This window comes from Dipodomys ordii, unplaced genomic scaffold, assembly GCF_000151885.1.
Source record: "Dipodomys ordii isolate 6190 unplaced genomic scaffold, Dord_2.0 Scaffold36, whole genome shotgun sequence".
In the NCBI taxonomy this organism is placed as follows: domain Eukaryota; kingdom Metazoa; phylum Chordata; class Mammalia; order Rodentia; family Heteromyidae; genus Dipodomys; species Dipodomys ordii.
The window spans coordinates 2,414,063-2,437,314 of NW_012267252.1; the positions used below are offsets into that span (position 1 = coordinate 2,414,063).

At 50.3% G+C, this 23,252-nt stretch overlaps 1 protein-coding gene across 5 annotated transcripts in view; it reads right to left on the bottom strand.

The window, feature by feature from the left end:
- Positions 1-315: 315 nt before the first annotated feature.
- The window catches only part of Pyroxd2 (pyridine nucleotide-disulphide oxidoreductase domain 2), a 24,586-nt gene continuing 1,649 nt past the window's right edge, over positions 316-23,252 (bottom strand). The window contains exons 2-16 of one of the 5 annotated variants that reach the window (XM_013017554.1): positions 20,706-20,725; positions 17,844-17,937; positions 17,674-17,747; positions 13,436-13,591; positions 11,497-11,650; positions 10,265-10,326; positions 10,085-10,170; positions 7,635-7,776; positions 6,940-7,074; positions 5,607-5,679; positions 5,217-5,373; positions 4,080-4,234; positions 3,268-3,374; positions 1,213-1,333; positions 316-572 (exon numbers count right to left, since the gene is read on the bottom strand). In XM_013017554.1, coding sequence (XP_012873008.1) covers positions 502-572; positions 1,213-1,333; positions 3,268-3,374; positions 4,080-4,234; positions 5,217-5,373; positions 5,607-5,679; positions 6,940-7,074; positions 7,635-7,776; positions 10,085-10,170; positions 10,265-10,326; positions 11,497-11,650; positions 13,436-13,591; positions 17,674-17,747; positions 17,844-17,937; positions 20,706-20,725 — 1,607 coding nt within the window. In that variant the 3' untranslated portion in view covers positions 316-501. Of the gene's footprint in view, positions 573-719; positions 904-1,212; positions 1,334-3,267; positions 3,375-4,079; positions 4,235-5,216; positions 5,374-5,606; positions 5,680-6,939; positions 7,075-7,634; positions 7,777-10,084; positions 10,183-10,264; positions 10,327-11,496; positions 11,651-13,435; positions 13,592-17,673; positions 17,748-17,843; positions 17,938-20,547; positions 20,610-20,705; positions 20,726-23,252 lie in introns of those variants that run through there. The other 4 variants (XM_013017555.1, XM_013017553.1, XM_013017558.1 and 1 more) reach the window with 4 other exon arrangements.

Sequence of the window (23,252 nt, forward strand, 5' to 3'; positions counted from 1 at the left end):
CTGTTTTGACACAGTTGTGTTTTAAAAAAATGCAAGCCAATGATCTGTATGAAGCAATGCCTTTTCCTTCTCTTGCCAGTCCTGGGGCTTGAACTCAGGACTTTGCATTCCTATTTGACTTTTGTGCTCAATGCTGATTCTCTACCACTTGAGCCACACCTCCATTCCAGCTTTTTGCTGGTAAACTGGAGATGAGTCTCTTCTTGGATCTGTCTGCCTAGGCTGGCTCTGAACCTCGACTCTCAAATCTCAGCCTCCCGAGTAGCTGAGATGATAGGCACGAGCCACACAAGTGTCCGACAAAACATTGCTTTTAATAACACAAACCCAATTTGTTCGGGAGGCCTGGGGCACAGGGTAACTGGCACGCTGCTTTGACACGGGCTCAGCTTATAGATGGCTTCCTCATACAGCTTTCTTGGGAGCAGAGCTTTCTGGGTGGTGGCCCAGTTCGGGGTCTTTGAAATTCTGGGATGAGTTCTTCTCCTTGTTGGCCCAGCATCACATGTTCTTGAGGTCCTCAAAGACCACATGGGCTGCATTGCGTCCGGCGGCACCCATAACACCGCCTCCTAGAACCAAAGCTCTGCTCAGAACACCAGTCAGGGAGAGGCAGAGGTGGGGCTGGGGCAAATGCCCAGCAGACTGGGGCTCCCTGAAGGCTTCTGTCCATGGGGGATGGGGGGAGAGGAGGGGGAGGGAGAAGGAAGGAGGGAAGGCTATGGTCCATAGTCATCTGTAGGCCCAGTCTGTGAGCCCACCTACCAGATGAGGAAGCCCTCTGCAGGCAAAGCAGAAATGCAAGAAAGAATAGGGTTGTAAGGAAGACAGAAGGCCCGCAGCTCAGACAGGGCACCTCCGGGACAAGGTGGCCTTGGTGAGGTCAGTTCGACCTGAAGCTGTCTTAGGGAGGAATTTTAAAGTTGAAAACTTTATTGGTCCTTTCTGTCTCCAGAAGGTGGAACATTGATAATTCTCACACACACACAACCCCAAATTAGAATTGGGAGAGAGAACTGCAGGGCAGGGCAGGGTGGTGCCTTAGGCTGAGGCTGTGCAGCCTGGCAGGGGCGCACTGAGGATTCTGATCCTGGGGATGGCTCTGCATGCCACACCCTGCCTCTCTGCCCCTCCTCCTTGTCTGTCCACAGATCTCTGATCTCCCAAGGGCCCTCACTGTCCCCAGAAAAGGTGGAATCAGATGCCACTCACCAGGATGGGCCCCACTTCCGCAGAGGTACAGGCCTGGGAGAGGGCAGCGGTAGCCAGAGTGCAGGGGTACAGGGCGGGCAAAGTAGAGCTGGTCTAGAGACATGGCACAGTGGAATATGTTCTGTAAAGGTAGGGCCGCAGTAGTTAGCATAGGAGTACTGATTGCCATCCTTATTGCCCTGCCTGGATTTCTCACCTATCTGGCTCTCTACAGAAGGCCTTTCTTCCCAGGTATTTCCCTGGATTCTCCAAATTCAGAAAGGGAAGGGGAAGAGCGAGAACAGAGTCATGTCCTCGTGTGTGTGTGTGTGTGTGTGTGTGTGTGATGTGATCTGAATTTTCCCAAGGCACTTTTCCTGGAAGAAAGAAGGGTGGGAGCATCTTTGGAGAGCAGGGGACTGAGTGGAGGAGCAAAGGGGGCACTGCGTGGGTTTGATGAATCCCCGAATCCCGCACAGTCTATCTGATGACCCGGAGAGCTTGTCTCGCTCTGGCTGCTGGCACATGCTTCTGCCAGAACATATCTTTCCTTAGGTTTCCCACCCGAGCCTTCCTCTGGGGCCCAAGCACCAGGGGAGTCCCGCCCCGTGGCAGGAGGCCACAGCCTGGCAAGGGGCCGAGTGCAGTTCTGCTCTGTTGGCTTGGGCGAGACCAGCTCTGGGCTGAGGAGGGAGGCAGATGGGGGCGGAAAGCCCAGGCTGTGGGGGAGCCCCGGACAAGGAGAGCGGTGTCTGTGGGGTACCCTCCTGCAGCCCCTCACTGACCCCAAACAGAGCCAGCCCTTCCTCAAATCTGTTTCTCTCCCCCCCTTCCTGCCTCTGTGACAAGGCCACCTTCCTGTCCCTGGCCCTAGAGATGGAGCCTTCACAGCCTCTGTACCCAGCGAGCACACGCATGCGGTCACCAAAGCTTCTTGCCCCACCAGCCCATGTGCCATCAACACCGCCGATTCCTTTCTAGCTGGTCTTCCTCCACTCTGTATTCAGATCAGCCCTGCCCAGTAAAACAAGATGACCTCCACCGCTTGTGTGATTTTAGGTTTACTAGTAAAAGCAGGCTGGGTGTGGTGGCTCATGCCTGTCATACCAGCAACTTGCCAGCAAGAGGCTCAGAGCTCAAGGCCAGCCTTGCGCTGGTGGGGAAGAAGTTTACAAAACCCCATCTCAACTCATAAATTGCTGCATGAGGTGGTGTGCGCATGAGGTGGGAAGCATGAATACAAAGATTGAGGTCCTGGCAAAACAAAAAGGTAAAAGTTCTGAGGGGAAGAAGGGGGAGGGAAGGCACCAGAGGCTCACCCCTATAATCCTAGCTACTCAGGAATCTGAGATTTGAGGATTGTGGTTTGAAGCCAGCATGGACAGGAAACTCCATAAGGCTCTTATCTCTAACAACAACAACAACAACAAGCTGGAAATGGAGCTGTGGCTCAAGTACTAGAGCACCAGCTTTGAGTGAAGAGACAGAGGGACAATACCCAGGTCCTGAGTGTAAGCTCTAATACCAGCACCAACAAAAGGGCTAGGGGCAAAGTTCGAATAGTAGAGTACCTGCCTAGCAAACTCAAGGCTCTGAGTTCAAATTCTAGTATCACACACAAAAAGTAAACATGAACTGGTGAAATTAATGTTCATATTATTTAGCCTACTGGATCTAAGAATACGATCCTTGTGGCAAGAAATCAACCTAAAATCATCGGTTCCAGCTTGCTTCTTGCTGTCTTCCAGTCGGAGTGCACTGTGCACCTGCGGCAGCCTCATTCTGGCCCAGCTGCCATGCTGGGCTCAGCAGCCGTCATAGCTGCTGGTTGCCAGACTGGACTTCAGTGTGCTGTGTTTGATAAAACGAGAACCTGGGAGAACGGGCATCCTTCAAGATCGAGCCCCCACTCTGGGAGAGGCTGATGGTGATATAGAGGCCGAAGGACCCAGGGCTATTCACTTTCTCTGGAGTTGTCTGTGTCTCTCTGTCCCTTGTCAACTATCACCACCATTAGCCACCAGAGAAAGTGGGGGGGCAGGGATGGGGCGAGGAGGACCCCAGGCCTGTACTCACCCCTCCAGGAAGCCCAAAGATCCTCTCCAGGTCGGGTGGTGTGAGGATGTCTCTGCCCACCACAGAGGCCTTGAAGCCTGGGGCGTAGTCCTCAATGCAGTCAAACACTGGAGAGTTCCAAGCCGGAGAAGGAGAGGCCGTTAGGAAGAGGAGGGTGTGTGATGGCCGTATGACTTGCAAATTTACTAAAACTCCTTTAAAACTCACTAAATTGTATCCTATGCAAATTATGCCTCAATAAGTAAAACATCAAACAAACAAACAATCCATAGGCAAATAAACAACTCAGCAGAAAAGGCCAGCCCAGTCTTAAGCATTTGTTCTTGCTTCCTTATGAATATGTGTGTGTGTGTGTGTGTGTGTGTGTGTGTGTGTGTATTGCTTCCATCCCCTCCCCCACTATTTTGCTCAAGCAGAGCCCTCTGTTCTCCAGTCAACTCCTATTCATCCTTTAAAACCCAACTCAAACGCCCCATCTTCTGAAAGCCTTCCTGTCTCTCTGACTTAAGGCTCCCTCCTTTAGCTCTATAAAACACGTGATTCTCTGATGATTGGTTTCTTAAGTCTCCTTCACCAGACCATAAGCAGCAAGAGGGCAGGAGCTGTGACATTTTTTTGGCTTTTTTTTTTAGCCCAGTGTCTGACCCTAGAACAGAATTTCACTACGATGATGTGAGATTCTCCTGGGGACATCTCTTCCCTCAGGACAGCACCCACAGGGGCTCATCCTGAACGAGGAAGTGTGGAGGGGCGTCCCCTCAGGTCCCAAGGCCAGGAGCAGTCCTGAGGACTGGATAGGGTGGCGTTTTTACCTCTGTCTGCATAGGCATTTCTCTCCTGCTCATCCCAGACTCTGCCTCCTGCCAATGTGTAGGGTGTGAACTGGGTGAAGAGGGAGATGACATGGCAGCCGGGCGGAGCCAGGGTGCGGTCCAGCGAGGACGGGATGCAGAGCTCGATCATAGGCCTGTGGTATGAGGAAGAGCCAAGGTCAGGCTGGGGGCTGCTCTGGAGTGACTGGAGACAAATGAGGACCCTGGGATGATGCCATTGCTGGGCCACTGAGGCCAAGGGGGCCTTCACCTGAGGGGCTTAGTGCCTACAGGACCATCTGCCTCCTTTCCCCCCACCCCAGCAGCTGCTCCTGCACCCGCTCCAGGACTCTGCTCTGATCCAGCCTGTCCTTGCCTTCCTTTCTCCCCCATTCTCTAACCAGGGTCTGGCCAGCTGATGGGCCTCTGTGAAGAGGCTAGCAGCAGGGGTTCAGGGTTCATCCAAGTGTGTCCCTCTGGGCCCCAGTAGTGTCTTGTGAGTGGGCCCAACAACACCAAGCTGAGGGCCTGTCTCTGAGGACCTTTGTTCACCTGTGGGTCCGGGTGTCTCACTTATCATTAGCTTTGTGTCTGTGTCACACCGCAGGCCCTCCAGCCCATGCCTAGTGTGCAGTCTTGCCAGACAGGTTTTGGCAAAAGTCCGGTGGCTGATGGGCGGGATGGAAAGGTGTGGGCCCCACCGTGCCCCACCTGCTCTGGGAAGATGGAGTCACAGCGGTGCAGGGGGAGGCTTTGCACGAAGAGGCTCATGAACATGAGGGAGGACATGGGGCAGGGGCTCAGGGAGCATGCGTCCTCGGTCAGGTGGCTGACTCAAGGAACGATCTCCCCCTCTCCAGAATGTCCTCTGTGCAGCGCTGTTCCTCTACTGACCTGTGACACTCCCTGCCATGTCTCCCTCTTCCTCCCTGCCAGCCCTGGGCCATGGATCTCTTGCCTGGGATACACTTCCTGTCCTTGGAAAGTAAGTGTGGTTTTAGGGAGATCCACCCTTGGCGTTGTGAAGGTTTAACACTAGGCAGAAGAGGCCAGTCCTCTCACGTGTCTGGACAGCCACCACAGGTCTCTGCATCGAGACACACAGGCCAGGGCCCATCTCCCTTCTGGCTCACCCACCTGCGGGAGGGCAGGCCACCCACGGCCTCTTCGAAGGCCTGATGGAGGAGCAGCGTGTTTTCACAGTTCAGGTGGATGGAACACTGGTGATGGGGCAGCAGCTGGTTCTTGGGAGCACTGGGGGCTGCCAGGAAGTTGGGCAGCCTGTCTACAGCCACTGAGGGACCCAAGGGGAGGGTCAGGCCCTCGTTCTCCAGGGTCTTCCCTCGACAATCAGCACCCTGCTCCCTTAGATGGTGATTTGGGCGTCTGCAGGCATGAATTTCAATCAGGGAGGGTCGGGGTAAGTAGGGGCAGAGCTGGAAGTCAGAGGAGGAAGGATTGAAGTGGGTAGGTTAAGAGAGACTGGGAAATTTCCTGCTCTGATAACGTCAATCACAGACTACATACCATTGATCTTGGTGACAGGAGACTGTGTATCCAGCTGGGAGATTCTCTCCCGGAAAGACTCTGGAAGCCAGTCCTGAGGGAGAAGGTGCTGTGAAAGGCCTGAAGTCATCAGGACCTGAATTACTTGCTCAGGCTGGTGGTCCTTCAGCCTCTGCCTCTGGAAATGCTCTTCAGAGCTCAGTCTGATCTGCCTTCCTGGCTACTCCCATTCTAAGCTAGCCATTCCATCCTCTGAGTTTTGCAGAGATCCTACCTATAGGAGCTCATAGTCCAAGGCCAGGGCGAGGGCCAGAACCAGAAGTTCACATACCTCTCTCTTTTCTCTTCTGGTCTATAAACTCCCGAGAGTCTTGCGACCCCAGAATTGCCTTAATAGGACACGTTGAACAGATGTTTGTTGATGAATTTTGGGAAGTGGAAATATTCAGAAAAAAAACTAGTGCTCTGTCCCCAGAGGATAAAACCCCAAATGGCTGGAGCTTCATTACCTTAGTGTTGGAGGAGAGGAAGTTGTGGGCAATTGCAGCAATTGCTCTATATCTCAGCCTTTCCGGGGTGCATACCCCTTTCCATGCACCTGTAAAGTGCCCTCACCTCTGACCCCTGGGCTCCATGTGGGATTTGCTTTGACAAATGTTAGCAAATAAGATGCAAACGGATCAAACTATATGATGATTGAGCTTTCTGGCTTTTTCCCTTTGCCAGACCCTGAGAAGGACAGGCCTGGACCACTGTGCTGGAGGCTGGAAGACACATGGAAAAAGGTCTGGCTACTCTGGTCTTTCTAGCAGAAACTGTCCTGCACCAACCATAGACGGCCAACTTTCACACATACAAATGAGTCCAGCCAAGACAAGCGGAGCCCACAGGCTGCACCATGGTGATGGCAGGTGAAACAAAAGCCCAGAGCAATCAAATTCAGACAAGATGAGCAGTTCTCCTGGTCTGCTAGCTGATTTCTTATCTGCCTGAAAGTACTGTGGTTCTTTTGTAGCACAAATGCAGCAATAGGCTATTGACACAAGCGGTAGAATTAAGAGTTGATGGAAAGGGAGAATTCTGGATAATGGGAAATTTTCTAGTAATAACTCTAGGCAGACAGAAACCAGACTCAGTTCTAGTAAGGGTTCAGCCAAGTTTGGACAGCAATAATCTAGGTGACCTCACTTCTCTGGACCTTCATGATTCTCTGCTATTTGCATCCTACCTCCTTCTCCAAACAAGGAGATGCAGTATTTGTATCTCCAACGCTCATGTAGCCTGAGTTCCCCTGATTCCCCCATTAACCAAGCCCTGTCTGAGAAGACATCTTACCTCCGCACTCCCTGCTTACCTGTGGTGTCAGCTTCAGGAAGGTGACCTGTGGTGACGCACAGGACAGCACCACTCTGCTCTTGATCTCCAGACCATCCTCCAGCAGGACTCCTTCAACACGGCCCTCGTGGTTCACCTGCACCTTAGCCACCGGCTGGAGCCGCCAGCGAGATCCACCCAGAGGGAAAGTTGGGGTTAGATCTTTTCCACAGCTCTGGGCACGCAGGTTTCCTCATCCAAAATCTACCATCTAAACTCAGCCGCTTCTCAGGAAAGCTTTGTCCTAGCCCCTACATGGGCAGCCTCGGCCCAAACATGGCTTGGTATCTGACAACTGCTCAGCCTCCAGCAGGTAGCACAAGGGTCATCTTTGGATTCTGAGCCTGGCCTTGTCCATCAATAGAATGAGGACCCTTCAAAATGTAAGACCCCGGGCTGGGAAGATGGCTCAGTGGTAGAGTGCTTGCCTTGAATGCATGAAGCCCTGGGTTCAATTCCTCAGAACCACATAAGCAAAAAAAAAAGAAAAAAGCCAGAAGTGGCACTGTGGCTCAAGTGGTAGAGCACTAGCCTTGAGCTGAAGAGCTGAGGGACAGCACCCAGGCTCAGAGTTCAGGCCCCACAACCGGACCCCCCCAAAAAAAAACAAAATGTAAAACCCCATTCTAGCCTGGGCCCCGGTGGATAATCAAAGGAGGTGGAAAGGGCTCTCACCTTGTCAGTGAAGATACTTGCTCCATGCGCAGTGGCCGAGCTGGCGATAGCATCAGAGACGGCACCCATGCCTCCTTGGACATAGCCCCAGGCGCCCCGCGTCCCTTCCAGACCCCCCATCACATGATGCAATAGCACATACCTGAGGACAGAGCACAGCATCACAGGCTGCAGGTGAGAGTCTGTTCCCTGAGTCTTAGTTACAAATACCCCTTTCTGCCTTGCACCCTTGGCCTCTCCATGAGGTCTTTAAATGAGCTTCTACGAAGAGCTTAATTATCAGCATGGAAGAGGTGCCCACTCCTGGGGTTCCACCTTCTCTTGAGCTCCAGCAGGTTTCTAGCTATGAGTACCCACCTCTGCTTGGATGCTTTTTTGGGGGGTGCGGGGAGAGGCAGGCATCTGAAACCTTTCCCCATCACTCAAACTGTTTCTCCTTCAGTCTTCTCCATCCTCATGAACGATGCCTTCAGTTTCCTGTCAACACTGAAGTGTTACCCTTGACCCGGACCGGTCTCTTAACTATCTACATCCAGTCCAGTGCTGCCTTCTATGGAGCATTCAGAGTCACTGCCTCAGCCCCTCTCCCTCTCCTCTCTTCCTCACACTGCAGCAGGAGCCCCCCTAAAGGCTCACCTCCTCTGTACTTGCTCCCCTGCCCATGAACTCGGAGCCTGAATCTCAGAACCCAGTGAGCTCCTGAGACGTCACTGGCTCATTGCTGCTCTTAGGGTAGTGGCCAATCTCCCTGAGTGGCCTCTGACCCTGCCTGAGGTCAGCCTTGTCCCCTGCCCCCCTCATACTTTCCCCTGGAAAAACCAGGCATTTTCCCACTCACTAAATGGAACACTCGCCTTGTTCAAGTCCAGCTTTTATGCCTAGGATAGCTGCCAGCCTGGAGTCTCTTCTTCCCACATCTTTCATTCATCAAGTTCCTCCTCTTCCCTCAGATCAAGCATCTCTTCTTCTGAGGAATTCTTGCTTTTTTTTTTTTTTTTACCTCAGCGTAAGTTTCCCAGCTGGACCTGACGCCATGACATTTAGGCCCTTCTTTAGCACTGCTTGCTTGAGTCTGTCCTGTTCTGGTTAGGATTTCTAGTCCATTCACTACCACATCCCAACATCCAGGATAGGCAAGTGTTCCATTCATCATTATTAGAAGAATGTAAAAGAGGTTGTGGTAGAATGCTTGCCTTGCATGCATGAGGCCCTGGGTTCGATTCCTCAGTACCACGTAAGCAGAAAAAGCTGGAAATGGCACTGTCGCTCAAGTGGTAGAGCACTAGCCTTGAACTGAAGAGCTGAGGGACAGAGCCAAGGCCCAGAGTTCAGGTCCCACAAACGACCAAAAAAAAAAGTGTAAAAGCTGGGTGCCAGCAGCTCATACCTGTAATCCTAGCTACTCAGGAGGCTGAGATACAAGGACTGTGGTTCAAAGCCAGTGCAGGCAGGAAAGTCCGTGAGACTCTTACTTCCGATAAACTACTCAGAAAAAGCCAGAAGTGGCCCTGTGGCTCAAGTGGTAAAGCACTAGCCTTGAGCACAAAGAGGCTCAGGGACAGTGCGCAGGCCCTGAGTTCAAGCCCCAGGACCCTCACACACACACACAAAAAAAAGAATGTAAAAAACAAATTGCTTAAAGGCACAGTTGATAAATCAAGTGTCCAAAGCCCCCCAAGGGGACAGAGGCTCCAGCTGGAGCGATGCAGCTTGACTATTTGATGAGAGTTTGGCCAAGGTGCCAACCACTGCTTCAGCCTCTGGGGAATTCAGGGCTCTCTCAATGGGTGCCCAGCAGCTACTTCTGGAGAGAGCTTTCCCTCCCTTCCAAGGCAAGGCACATGGATAGCAACTTCCAGTGCACAGAAAATGGCTCCACATTGGACAAACCCTCCCTCCCTCCTGATACACACATGCCCTTCCATTTCTACAAGGGGCTCTCTAAGTCCTACCTCATCACAGGATTTACTGTGTCTGTGGCTCCTCTCTAATGGGCTGTAAGCACACAGCTGGCTCACAGACATGGCAGCTTCCTGTCTGTAGGAGGCTTTGTGTGAATGTGTCCTGGAGCCTGAGGACAGGGGAAAGAGAAAGGGGACCTACGCCTTTGCAGGAGCTGGGGAGGGAGAGGAAGGAAGGATGGACACAGGGAGATGCGAGGGAGAGAAAGGACACTGATGGCAGGGAGTTTTGTTCCTAGTGAAGCACAGAGGAGAGTAGCCAAAAAGGAAGATGGTGGGGGTGGGGTGGACAACTTGGACTAGAAGTCAGCTCTGCCATTTACTAGCTGTGTGACTTGGGGCAAGATAATTCCCTTCTCTGAACCCCACTTCAGATGTGGCTCTGCTGGGTGAATTGGTGCCTGGCATGCTGGGTAAGCTCAGTGAATGGCAGTGTTGGGGACCTGCTCTTTTCTGCTCTAGCTGCTCCTCCCGAGTACCCTCACTCACCCACTCCCTGGAGTGCGGGGACTTGTCATGGCTCCAATTACAGCATCTGTTGCCAGAGTAGCTTTTAGAGGCTCAGACTCAAACCACTGATCCAGCACCTGGAGAGTAAAGCCACAGGAGAAGGGCTTGGGTAGCAGGAGGGATCCCAGCTACCATGGGTGCAGGCTTGGCAGTGCTTACCTTAGTAATTGGGGCTGTGAGGACCTGGTAATACTGGGGAAGCTGGGCTCCCAAAGTGCGGCCTGAAAGAGAACCCCAAACATCAACCAAATTAGGCTCTGCTTCCCAGGAATGAATGAGAGGGAGGCAGGCTAGCATGGCAAGTGCATGCTACAGTTTCCTTCTCTTCCTAGGAGTTGGGCCCATTTTCAACAGCTCTGAGCCTGGTTCTTTTGTAAAACTGTAGTAGTATTTAATACTCTCAAGGGCAATTGTGAGGATTCAGTGGGATACGTAAAGCATTTGCAAGTTCATGGGCACCGATTCCTGTAGTGGAGCTGCCCCCATTGATTTCTTCTAGCCACTATATATACATGAGACCAGATCAGATCAGCTGAGCCAGCTAGGGTCAGCTGAACCACACAGACACATGGGAAATAAGTATTTTTTTCAGATGCCAATGGAGTCTCATGGGTTTTGTTTCCTTGTGAGCAGAGCTACCTGATTTGGTATTTTTCTAGATGCTAAATTGGTCTGTACATCCTACAAGGCAGTAGAAAACAATAGCATGCTTGGTTGTGAAGCTTCTGTTCTCACCCTCATGCAGACATCACCAATTAATCGCAGAACTTTTCCTGAGCTCAATCTAGTATCCTTCTTGTAAGGAAGTAGTGCTTCAGATTCTCTTGGTCCCTATATCTTGTTCTAGGTGTGGCCATAGTGATGAGCTCCATGAAGTTATTTCCACATATGGAAACCCTAACAGCACCTTAAATTAGCCTTGTACAATGTGCCTCATTTCTACCCTGGGCTTTTCTGGCACCATCATGAATAGCTCACAGATGCATGGCCCAGAAGTATAGGAGTTAATATCCCATGAGGCATCCCTTAACCAGTGGGGGAATGGCCTGATAGCTGGACATCTCTTTCCCTTCTCCTAGGAGTGGGCCTCAAGTTCATTACTCAGGTTTCTCTGGGGGTCTAGGCAGAGTCTGGTGTCTTATCACCTACAAACGGTGGTCAGTGTGGTCATATTCTCTGGAATTGGCTCTCCTTTTGTCCAGTTTCTCTACTAGGACCCAGAGATCAGCCTTCTAAGTAAACTACTTGTGCACAAGCCTTAGTGTTGGGCTCTGTTTTTAGGGCAGACCAGATAGCCTGCAAGGATGACAGCCTATTAGCTGACCATAATTGGCAGCCACATTGGAGCCTGGCTAAGGTCTAGGCCACCTCTTTCTACACTTGGGACTCACCTGCCTTCACCAGGGGCTTGAGGGTGGACAGCAGCTTGAGCCTTTGCAGGAGGGAGCCGTGCTGGAAGGCAGCGATGTCCAATGGGGCTGCATCCAGCAGGGGGTCAATGGCTAACACCAAGAGGCTCATGAACTCCTCGTACCTGGGAAAGGCCTAGAACAGAGCTCTAGGTAAAGGCTCCACCATTGAGAATCCCACAAAGACCCTCTCCCTACACCATGCCCTCATACTGCCCTCTCTGGCTGCACCCCACAGGGAAGCTCTGGTGGTTTCTCAGGCCTCACTTCTAGGTATGATTCAGCTTGTATGTGCTGAGTTTTCTTCATCGGTAACAGAGACAGCCTGGAGAGGGCAGAGAGGCCTGGGACACAAGATAGCCACCATGGATGAGGGGGCCACTGTCAGGCAACATCAGCCCCAAGACACTGGCAAGCGTCTGAGATTGCAGGTTGTGTGGTGGAGGCACGCAGAAGTTTCCCTCTGCATTCATCTGTATGTGACTGGTAGAAGGTAGCTCTCGTTTCCAGCCCCAGCAAGTCTGATATCACCTGCAGCCTCTCACCTGCCAGGGAGCACAGCACAGCTGTTTCCCACAGCCAGTTTCCAACACCAGCCTTTCACAGGTCAGGCCTGAGAGAGCGGGGGGCAGTCCCTTACTAGAGGCTCTCACTTGATTCTCAGCCCAGAGGTTTTAATTAAGGCTCAACTACACTCATGAATACACTCAGGAAATTACCAGAAGCATTTCCTCGAGTTCTGTGTTGAAGAACATTCATAAAGTCTCAGTAAGAATAAAGTTCAACAGCTTTCTCTAGAGCAGGTCTGTAAAAATAACACCTTGCCAAGACCAAATAAGAAATCGGGCACCTTCATCTCCACAGTGGGAAACAAGCCTGGTGTCCTGCTTGTGGAGTCACTAGCAGGCAAGGTCACCACTAATGTCCTATAGGCTCAGGGTCCTGGCCTTGTGCTGACTCCCATCTGATGCATGTGAAATGGGCAGGATCTGAAGGAGGGTGGAGATGGTTGCTCCTAGCTCAGTGAACAAAACAATCATGTGAGAATGACTTGGAAGATCCTCAGCCCTGGGATGGTTCTGTTCATCAGCCAGGCTCAGAAAGCTCTGGATGAAGAATCAGAGCCAGGAACCATGGTACATGAGCGCCACATGTCTGTTCTCTAGGCTTTGCCTAATATTAAACATAACACAAAACAGCATGCATTGACTCCACCAACCTAGGTTTTCCTTGCAAAAATGCATCCTCTTGGATGAGATTCAATGCTATATCTTCAGTGCATGTCCAGGTTAGGTACAAAAACATGGCCTTTGGGAGAACTCTCCATATCGGTAGCACCTAGCACACCAGATCCACTACTTCACTTGTGACTTATCTGGACAAAGCTACCCAGAGATTCCTCAGCTACAATCCTACACAGTGCACCTTCTCCATCCAGTGTGTATCCTTTCTTTCACAGGGCTGCCCAGTACCACAGACACTTTCTTGCCTTAGGTGCCAGGGGATTGATGCCAAATTGAAGGAATGAATATTTTCTTGCCCTAAATTCCTGCTCCCGTTCATTCAAGCCTCACTTGTTTCTCATCTGCCCCTTTATCCTCCTTTGGAACTGTCAGACATCAAGAGAGCTAGAAGGTGAACATAGTGTGAAAATGTACAAAGGGTTCCATTTTGAAATTCTGTTATGGACACCCACATACACACAAGCCCCAGGGGCTCCAGTGTCCACTGCTCTTAATCTCTGTCTACCCTTTTTCCTTGAAGTGTCTTAGATCAGAGGTTTGAGCAGACTGAAACCCTCCAGGACATTGTGTCCTAGGTCCTTGGACAGTTCATCTCTTTTCAAGGCTCATTTCCTTTCAAGAGCCTCTCCAGGCTGGTAAGGCACAACAAAGGATACATCTGTGGTTGCTTTCCCTACCTGGGCATCCTTCCATGAGAACTGGGCAATTTGCTTCTGGTTTTCTGCCATGTCTGTGCCCAGTAGAAGGGACCTGGGCACCTTGCCTCCTCTGCCTTCTTCTAGCATGGGGGTGAAGGCGTAGGGGTCTCGGAGATGAAGCTTCAGTCCATATTTCTGCATAACACAAGTTTTAGGACCTGTCAATTGTAGTCTCTTCCATTGTATTTAGGTGACCCATTTGGTGGCCTGTGTGTCGGTTTCCAAACTATGTGGTCCTACTTCCTGTTTTGTGTATGTGTGTATGTGTGTTGATACTGGGGCTTGAACTCTGGGTCTTGTGTTTTCACATGGCCTTTTCACTCTTAGCTGGTCCTCCACCATTTGAATCACACCTCCATTTCTGTTTTTTTGCTAGTTAACTGGAGAAGAGAGTATCCTGGACTTGTCTGTCTAGGATGCTCTATGGTTCCTACTCTTTTAACTATGTCTATAACAAATATGTTTATATGGGCTGGGAAGGTGGCTCAGTGGTAGAGCGCTTGCCTTGCATGCCTGAGGCCCTGGGTTTGATTCCTCAGCACCACATAAGCAAAAAGAAAAAATCCGGAAGTGGAGTTGTGGCTCAAGTGGTAGAGTGCTAGCCTTGAGCTGAAGAGCTGAGGGACAGCATCCAAGCCCAGAGTTCAGGACCCACGACTGGACCCCCCCCCAAAAAAACAAATATGTTTATAATAAAAGTCCTCTTGCCCAGGCACTCAATAATTGGCCATAGTGTATCATCCCATGCCACACCATACCATACCAAACCGTGCTATGATTATCTTGCGCCAGAAACAATACTTGTGACTATAGTTATTATTTCACAACATTCCTGCACGCATCTTTATCCTCTTTGTACAAATGCCACAACAGAGGCCCAGAAAAGCTAAATAACTTGTCCCAGGTCACTATAAGAGGTAAATCTGGGCTTCAAAGCCACATCTCTGAGACCCCCCCCCCCCCAGGCCCTGGCTCTCAGCATGAATCTATAACTGCCTCACTTCAGAAATAAATAATTAAACTTTAGAAAGACACAATAAAGAACCGTGAAAATCCATATCTATAAGATAGCTGAATTATTTATATCAAAAAATGTTATTTACTTTGCAGACTCATTTACTCCAGGGCCAAGTTAAATGGGAGTTCCCTTGATATATTTAGAATACAATTTGATTTATGAATGTTTGGGCAGCACACAGCCCTTCCATGAGCACATCTACTTCTCCAAAGGAGACGCAGGCCTAACCAAAGGGGCCTGCGCCACTGACACTTGTCAGAGTGGAGTGCTTGCTCTCTAGTGACTTCTTTCTCCATCTGTGGTCTGGTTTCTCACTTCCCTGAGGTCTCTGCTCAAATGTCCATCACCAGCCAGGTCACCCCTGACCATACCATCACTCCCTGTCCCTCCCACTATATCATTTTTTCCCCCAATGTACTAATCAGCACATGGCTAACTGTATCTTAAGTTTCTTTCTTTGCCTCATCTTAGTGGAATGAAAGTTCTGTGAGGTCAAGGGTGTGGCCTGCTCTGCTCACTATTGTAGATCCAGTACCACCATTAGGTATTCTATTGACTGGTTCAATGAATGTCACCATGCAGGCAAGATTCTGGCCCCAGAGGGCAGAACCTTGTGAGAAGCAGTGTTAGCAGATTGCCTGGAAGCTGAAACAAGACCTTTGCAACAATGATAGCTGGAGTTGCTCCCACCAGAGACATTGTAGCTAGGTAGGACCACTGGGACATTGAGCATTCTGCAAAAGGTTCCACACAAGGGCAGGGGCTTGGGCTGGGAGACCTTGGGCTCTTTCTAACATTGAGATGGAGAAATAGGATTCTAACTCACGGGCACTTCCAGCTTGATTCCTTTGGTTGTAATGAACTTCAACCCCAGGGGCATCTTTAATTCTTCTCTTTCCCTCACCCTTGGACATTCTTCCATGGTCAGTTCCTGTCAGCTCCACCTGCAGGAGTTGTCCACTTTTCTTCATGCCCACTGCTGTCAACCTAGGCTTCCATCTTTGGACTCACTGCAGAAGCTGCCGCATGGGTCAACCTGCAGCTATTCCTGCTTCCACCACCACCCACACGAGCCGATTGCTTTTGTTTTGGCAGTCATGGGGCTTGAACTCAGGGCTTGGGTGTTGTCCCTGAGCATTTTCACTCAAAGCTAGTGCTCTACCACTTTGGGCCACAGCTCCACCGCCAGCTTTCTGGTGGTTAATTGGAGATAAGAGTCTCATAGGCTTTCCTGCCCAGGCTGGCTCTGAACTGTGATCCTCAGATCTCAGCCTCCTGAATAGCTAGGATTACAGTGCCTGGTGAACTGATCTTTTATGAACCCGTCAATCTCAAATTCTACTTCCTGCTGGCTTTCCACTGTAGTTGGATAAAATGCAGGCTCTAGGCTATCCCTCCTCAGCTGTGGTTCCTTTGCCCATCACCTGTCACCTCTGGCCATACTGACGTAACTTCTGCCTACACCTGTCCACAGCCACTTCCCTCTGACTGGAATGCTCTCTGTTCAGATGGCCATATGGCTGGAGACTTCTTGGCCTCGGCCCTCATGTCACCTCTATAAGGAAGGCTTCCTGGTCACCAGGCTAAGCTGAGACCTTCAATTTTTCCTTGTCATATTGCCCTAGTTTTTTTTTCTTCCTGCCATTACTTCTACCGGAAGCTCTCTTCCTCCTTCCTGTGTTCACTGTTGCAGCCCCAGGAATCTTGTCCAGAGCCTGGCACAGAGCAGACGTGCATCGACCCATTGAGCAAGTAGGTAAGGGGCTGAGAGGATCTCATCTCAGATTGTTTCAAGCATAACTAATTGAATGTGAATAATGGCTGTGGTGGATTCTGACTTTCTCTTATAAATGGCCCTGTTGTCATTCTTGCTGTTGTAATTAGGTGTCATCAGAAAAGAGGGAGTGTTAAATAACCAGGAGATTATCTAATCTATGAGGTTTGTTTAAAGCCTGTGTTTCTCTAAAAAACAAAACAAATAAAAACAAAAGCTGCCTAGCCATCGAAGGTGGGGGGGAAGGACCAGGTGTGACTGAGGGGCTGGGGACATGTGGGAATTAATGACTCTGGCTCTCACAGTTACAGCTGGGGCCTCTTTTTTCAGAATGGTGGAGAATGCTGTGAAATGCTGTCCGGGGTCCTACCATTCCCACAGAATAAGACCTCTGAGCAGAAACCTGGGCAATCTTCAGTTCTGGGAACCTTCAACTTAGGGAGTTTTCCCAGGTCAAGCAGGAGCATCAGGGACATGGCAGGAAGCTGAGAGAGGCAGGCAGGCAAGGACAGGAATTGTCTCTACTCCCCTCCCCGGCCCAAGTATCTGCTGTCATAAACGGGTACTTTAGTTATTGCCTGTAGGTGTGGTATGGTGTGGATTGGAGAACTTATTAGAGCAGAAAAGAGCAATGAAGAGTGCTGTGTATGTCATTCATCTCTGACTTTGAACTCAGAGAAAAGCTGGTGGAGTCCTGCACACAGCTACCTATATAGGTGGCACATCTTTTACGGGGACCTTTCTCCTGGGGGTGGGTGACAGAGGCACCGGCAGTTAGGAGTTAAATCAGGAGGTGGTAAGGTAAGGTTTGGGTCGGGGCTGAGGTGTGTAAGCAGTAGGCAGAGGGGAGTGGACTGAGAAGAGAATAAGAGGCAGGCAGAGGGTTCTCAGGAGCCTTTCAAACAGCTCAGGTGCCAGGAGAGGTGAAAGTCTGCTTGGGCTGCCAAGAATGGCAGCAGGCTCAGAATTTGAATGAGGGCAGATTCAGCTTGTGCCTAAGGCAGCTGTTCAAACTCAGGAACTCAAAGCTACAGAAAAAGGGGAATAGGAAGCGTGAGGTCAGAGGCTGGCCCAAGCAAAAGCAAGAGACCCTATCTGAAAACAAACAAACAAACAATGAAACTAAAAGCACAAGGACTGGGAGTGTGGCTTTAGGGGTCGAGCCTGCATAGCAAGTGCAAGGCACTGAGTTGGAGCCCTACTACAGCCCCTCCCTCCCTCACCAACAAAACCTCTGACTTGTATGTGAGCTAGTCCAGTGTTTAAGATCTGAGTGCATCTGTGGAATGCAGAAGAGCTGTGTGATCTTCATGAACCCAGGGACTGAAGAGAGACCTTGAGAAGGGAAAGGAGGGGATTGCCTTGACACGGGAAGGGAGCCCTCACCCCAAGTCAGGACCCCAGGTCTGGGGGAGGCCATTCTACCTTCAGCTCCAGGTCCGTGTAAATCTGTGGACGCAGCAAGCTAAGGAGGTAGGATGCTCGGGAGAACTTAAACCCTGGAACCAGATCAACAGAAGCAGTCAGGAGGGGTCCCCATCCTGCCCATCCTCCTCCACTGCCCTCCCACCCCCACCCCCACAGTGGAGGCTTACCTGGGATGATCTCTTCAGTGACAGCAGCACCGCCAATCACGTGGCGCTTCTCCAACACCACCGTGTTCACTCCCAGTCTCTGCAGGTATGCAGCCTGGGGGGGACACAGGACCTCTCCCTCTATCCCTGAGGACTGACCTGCCATCTTAAAGCCCTTACTGCATAGGGCTCCTGAGTACAGATGGCTTCTAAGATCTGCCCTGCCGGCTCCTGCTCCCCATGTCCCACCTGAAGATGGCCTGCCCCTGGTGCCCCAGGACCTCAGCTTGAACCTCCCCCTTCCCTGCCCCCCATTCCTCAGCCTGATGTCACTCTTCTCCAGGGAGAAGCAGCATCCATGAGGCCCCATGGTGGGGGGCTGAATTTGACAACACAGCCAGGCCCTGTTTAACGCCTCATTTTCTTTCGACTGGCATGGGATTGATGGGGCTCCATTTCCTCATGAGCAAAAATGGGCCCTAGGCTGCCAGTACCTACGTAATCTCATTCAAAGGGTTTCATGAGCCGGTCCCAGGCAGGAATGCAGAACGGTCTCTGACACATGGGACAAGTGCTGTAAACAAATGAACCTGTGGCGATCGCCGAACCTCATTCAGGGGAATGAATGACAGGTGCACGGCTATTTGTTTTCCTCCAGCACAAGAAATAGTTGTTGACTTGAGCTAGTTGTGAACCTGCAGCTCTCCTAGGCTCGTTTCCCTAACACTATTGATACTGACATCAACATGGCATCGGGGATGGTAAAACTCTGAAGTCATTTTGAAAAAAATGTACTTGCTGACTACACTGGGTGCATTTTATTTCATCTACCACACTATCCTTGAGGAGGTGGGTAGGAAATCTTTGTTTACAGATGAAAAAACTGAGGCTCAATGTACTCAATGAGAGTAACAATTGGCTTTAGGCTTCCAGAGCTGCTAAATAGAGGTGCAGGGAAATAAACCCAGACAGTCCGAGCCCATGATCTATTCCCCTAACCTATCCCATTAAGAACCACCAAAAAGGGCAGCTCCCCGACATGTAAAAGCTTTCCTGGCCCTCAGAGGTAAGCCCTGTTGGTTTCTTATGAGTTATAAATGAATTCAGAGCAACAACCTCCAGCAAGGTTGTTCTGACCATAAGATGAGACAAAGTCTAGTGCACAGGGTTGTCTAAGCACTAATGAAAGCTCGGTCTATATGCCACCAGCCAAATACCAAACACTTCGTCTCTAGACCTGAGACTGACTGTTGCTATGCAACTCCTAGGCTGCACTCCTACAGATCAAATTCATTGAGATTTTCAGGTTGTCTCACTTTTGGGCAGTGTCTGACCTAGAGTAAAGCCCTATTTTCTCAGGCACTTTCCCAGCCCCTCCAAAGCAACATTCATATCCTGTGTTTGGTTCTTTCTAGCACCTTCTTAGTTTATACCCACAGTTCTTCATTCTTACTTGCTACAAGTAACAAATTCAATGTGAATAACCTTAGATGCACTACTGGTGGTCTTTGCCTGAAGGTCATTAATGGCCTTCCCTGGGCTCGAAATTCTAATAGTAAGGCCACATGCATGTCAAACTTATTTTCAGATCTTTGCAGCACATTCTCTGTTACCTCCATATTTACTGTAACTCAGAGAGGGTGAGTGACACACCTTAACCTTCACAGATAGAAAATGGCAGAGCTGGGACATGAACTAGTGTTTATTTTATTAACATGACACTGGTGTGTTTAAATTACTAATTGATTGACAAAAGGCCCTCTGTAGAATGGTCAGTAAAACTCATGTGTCCAAACTGGGGCAACTGATTCCTAGCTACTCAGGAGTCTGAGACCCACAGATCATGCTTTGAAGCCAGCCCACACAGGAAAGTCTGAAACTCTTTTTTGTTGTTGTTGTTGTTGTTGGTTGTGGGACCTGAATTCCGGGCCTGGGCACTGTCCCTCAGCTCTTCAGCTCAAGGTTAGCACTCTACCACTTGAGCTACAGTGGCACTTCTGACTTTTTTCTGCTTATGTGGTACTGAGGAATAGAACCCAGGACTTCATACGTGCAAGGCAAGCACTCTACCATTAAGCCACCTTCCCAGCCTCAAGTCTGTGACTCTTATCTCCAATTAACCACCAAAAAGCTGGAAGTAGAGGTGTGGTTCAGTGGTAGAATGCCAGCTTTGAGGGGGAAAAACTAAGGAATATTGCTCAAGTGTTAAACAACAAAATAATGAGTTAGATGAGCTGTTGTCCCTTGGCACTCCATTTTTTTCCCCTAAGTTCCCTGTGTTGCTTCTCTAGAAGTGCCACTTCAAGATGCTCCATGTTTGTCATAGATTCTTGGAGATACAGAGACTAGAGCTAAGAAGCACAGCCTGAAGAAGGCTGAAAGAGCTTGGGAACTAGAAGTCAGCTGTACTGGGAACAGAGGTGCTAGCCTGTCCGCTCGGTGGGGCTCCTTGCAATTGCCAGAGCACACTTTGGACAAGTGGCAGCCATGTGCTCCAGTGGTCCATCAGTGACCTGAACATCACTAGGGTGTGCAAAGCTCTCTACACAGCACTTTTCCTAAGCTGGAGACTCTGACCGATCCCTAGACTCTAACCTGCTGTCTCTCTGCCAGCACCGTGCTTCTGCTTCTCAGCTGCTTGTTTCTGAAGGTTCTGGACTCTCACAGGCCATGAGAGGGCCATGTGCGTGAGGGAAAAGACAGGGAAGGGAGCTGTCCTCCCTACCTGGTGACAGGTGTGCATCAATACCATGACCCTAGTCAGCACGGAGAGCACAGAGGACTGCCTTTTCCTTCATTCCTCAGCTTCCTCACAGCTGCTAAGAGCTACAGGCCCAGGGTCTTGGGGGAGGGGGTGAGATCACAGGGGCCACAGGTACTCACAGCCACCAGCCCGTTGTGTCCTGCAATGAGACGGGGGAGGAGGAGAGCATCACAGGCCAGCCAATAGACACACATTCTTTGAGGACTAAAACTCATGACCCCAATCCCAGAATATCACAGGTCACCCCACGCCCAGGTGACTAAGGGAATGTCCTAGTTTATGTGGCATTAAACATCAGTGGGATAAGGGGCCATTTTGGTGAGTGCTGGAGAGAGATGGGGAGTTAGTGTCATGCTTGGCTTGTTTGGTCCAACTGTGGTTACCACAGAGGGGTGTCGCAGCCAACCATCAGTTTTCCAACAAATGATGAACAGCTCACGATCAAGTAATTAAATGGGTCTAGCTCTGACGTGTGCCAGGGTATTGAGGTGTTCTTCAGGGGTGAGCTAGAAGGGCCTATTTATATCTATCTTACCATTTTTTTTCTTTCTCCGCAGCCTAGGAGGGCTGCTCTTGGGCTAGGAGTCCTGAATCAGACCTTTGGGTCCTATGTCTCCCACCAAACCCATGGGGAGTGAGTGTAAGAAACTCAAGAGTCACTGGGGAAGTTGTGTGAAGGCTGATTTCCAGACCCCTCCCCAGACAGTGTGTCTGGTTGGTTGAGAGACTTCTGCTAAAATCAGATTTCTCCTAAACCTGGGAGAGGGCTCTGCTCTCACCAGAAACAGATTCACTACAGGGTTGGCTGCTGGGAACATCATACCTGGAGCCCTCTTTTCACAATCCTGATCCCAGGTTTGGTATGGAGGTGTTTGCATCTTCACAACCTCTCCAGCCAGTCTACAGATCCTCAGGTGGCTGCTAGGTGGGGGCGTGACTCTAGGGACTCTGGTGTAACTTGTACCTCAGAAGATGCTGCCCCTGTCTTCCCTGCGGCCTGTGTGCCTCTGAACCGGGCTGTGGGTGGTGTTTGGTAATGGGAGAAAGCACGACAGGGTAACGCTCACACTGACGCATCCTCACACCTGTGAGAAACTCATCAAGGCAGCTGGTGACCCAGAACCAGGTGTCTGTGGCCAAGAGAGGAAGGAGACCCGGGCTTCTTTGAGGCTGAGGCCTGGATGCTTCTATGTTCCAAGCCAGAGCAGGGTACTTAGAACTACTTCCCATTGCCTCTGGGGTTTTTGAGCCAGCTGTCAAAGGTCGCCATTGTTAACAAGTATATTCTATGACCTCCCTGGTAAATAAATCATTTTAAAAAACAAAGGTAATCACTAGTCACAGCTCATCATATTCTAATGACTACATGTGCCAGTTACCAATTGTGGTCACCTGCTTCTAGGTACTTTTATAGCAGGCAGAGTAATGAGATGCTAATCAAGTTCTTCACCCCAGTGTCATCTGTCAGCTCTTGCAGACCCCATCCAACAACCCCACCCACAGAGGAAGACCAGGGGGGAGCCAGCATACCGGAAACCTCACGGTTGACCTCCCATTCTGTTCGTTATAAGGCTTAAGAAAGTGCCAGGAACATGCTAAGAATACAGATTAATGAAACAGCCCCCGAAGGCCATAGCTGCGAATACACAGCTCCAAAAGAAAAAAAGAGAGAGAATATTCTTCTACTATCAAAAAATACTACCTCACTGAGCAGTTTATTCTTGTTATTGAAGAAGGAATGAAGTTGGGATATAAGTCTCCGCTGCTTATTTGTTCACTTCTGTCCTACTCTCTGAAGTGAATGGAAATATCTAGTCTCCTCCCACCCCTCACCCCTGCTTTTTTTTTTTTTTTGGTCGTGGGTGCTGTCCCTGTGCTCAAGGTGAGCACTCCACCGCTTGAGCCACAGCGCCACTTTCAGTTTTTTTAGTGGTTTATTGGAGATAAGAGTCTTACGAACTTTCCTGCCCAGGCTGGCTTTGAACCACCATCCTCAGATCTCAGCCTCCTGAGTAGCTAGGATTACAGGTGTGAGCCATCAGCAGCACCCGGCTTCCCCCGTCCCTTTTTTCTTTTTCTTTTTTATTGGATCTCTGCCCATGTGTGAACAGCCTAGTTATACAGTTTAGCAAAACTTGAAGAAAGAGTTGCATAAGAATCACCTGGCAGCATGGGATTTATATTAAGTACAGTGTTGAATGAAATTGTGTGCTGCACATTTCAGCATTGACAAAAAGTCTGTGTGTGTGTGCGTGTGTGTGTGTGTGCGCGTGCGTGCGTGTGTTTCCAAGAGAGGGGACTGAGATGCTCACCAGTTCATAGAACTGTGCATGCGTGTGTGTGCGTGTGTGTGTGTGCGTGAGTGTGTGTGTGCGCGCGCGCGTGCGTGCGTGTGTTTCCAAGAGAGGGGACTGAGATGCTCACCAGTTCTTAGAACTGTGCATGCGTGTGTGTGCGTGTGTGTGTGCGTGTGTGTGTGTGCGCGCGTGTGTGCGTGTGTTTCCAAGAGAGGGGACTGAGATGCTCACCAGTTCTTAGAACTGTGCATGCGTGTGTGTGCGTGTGTGTGTGTGCGTGTGTGTGTGTGCGTGCGTGTGTTTCCAAGAGAGGGGACTGAGATGCTCACCAGTTCTTAGAACTGTGCGTGTGTGTGTGCGTGTGTGTGT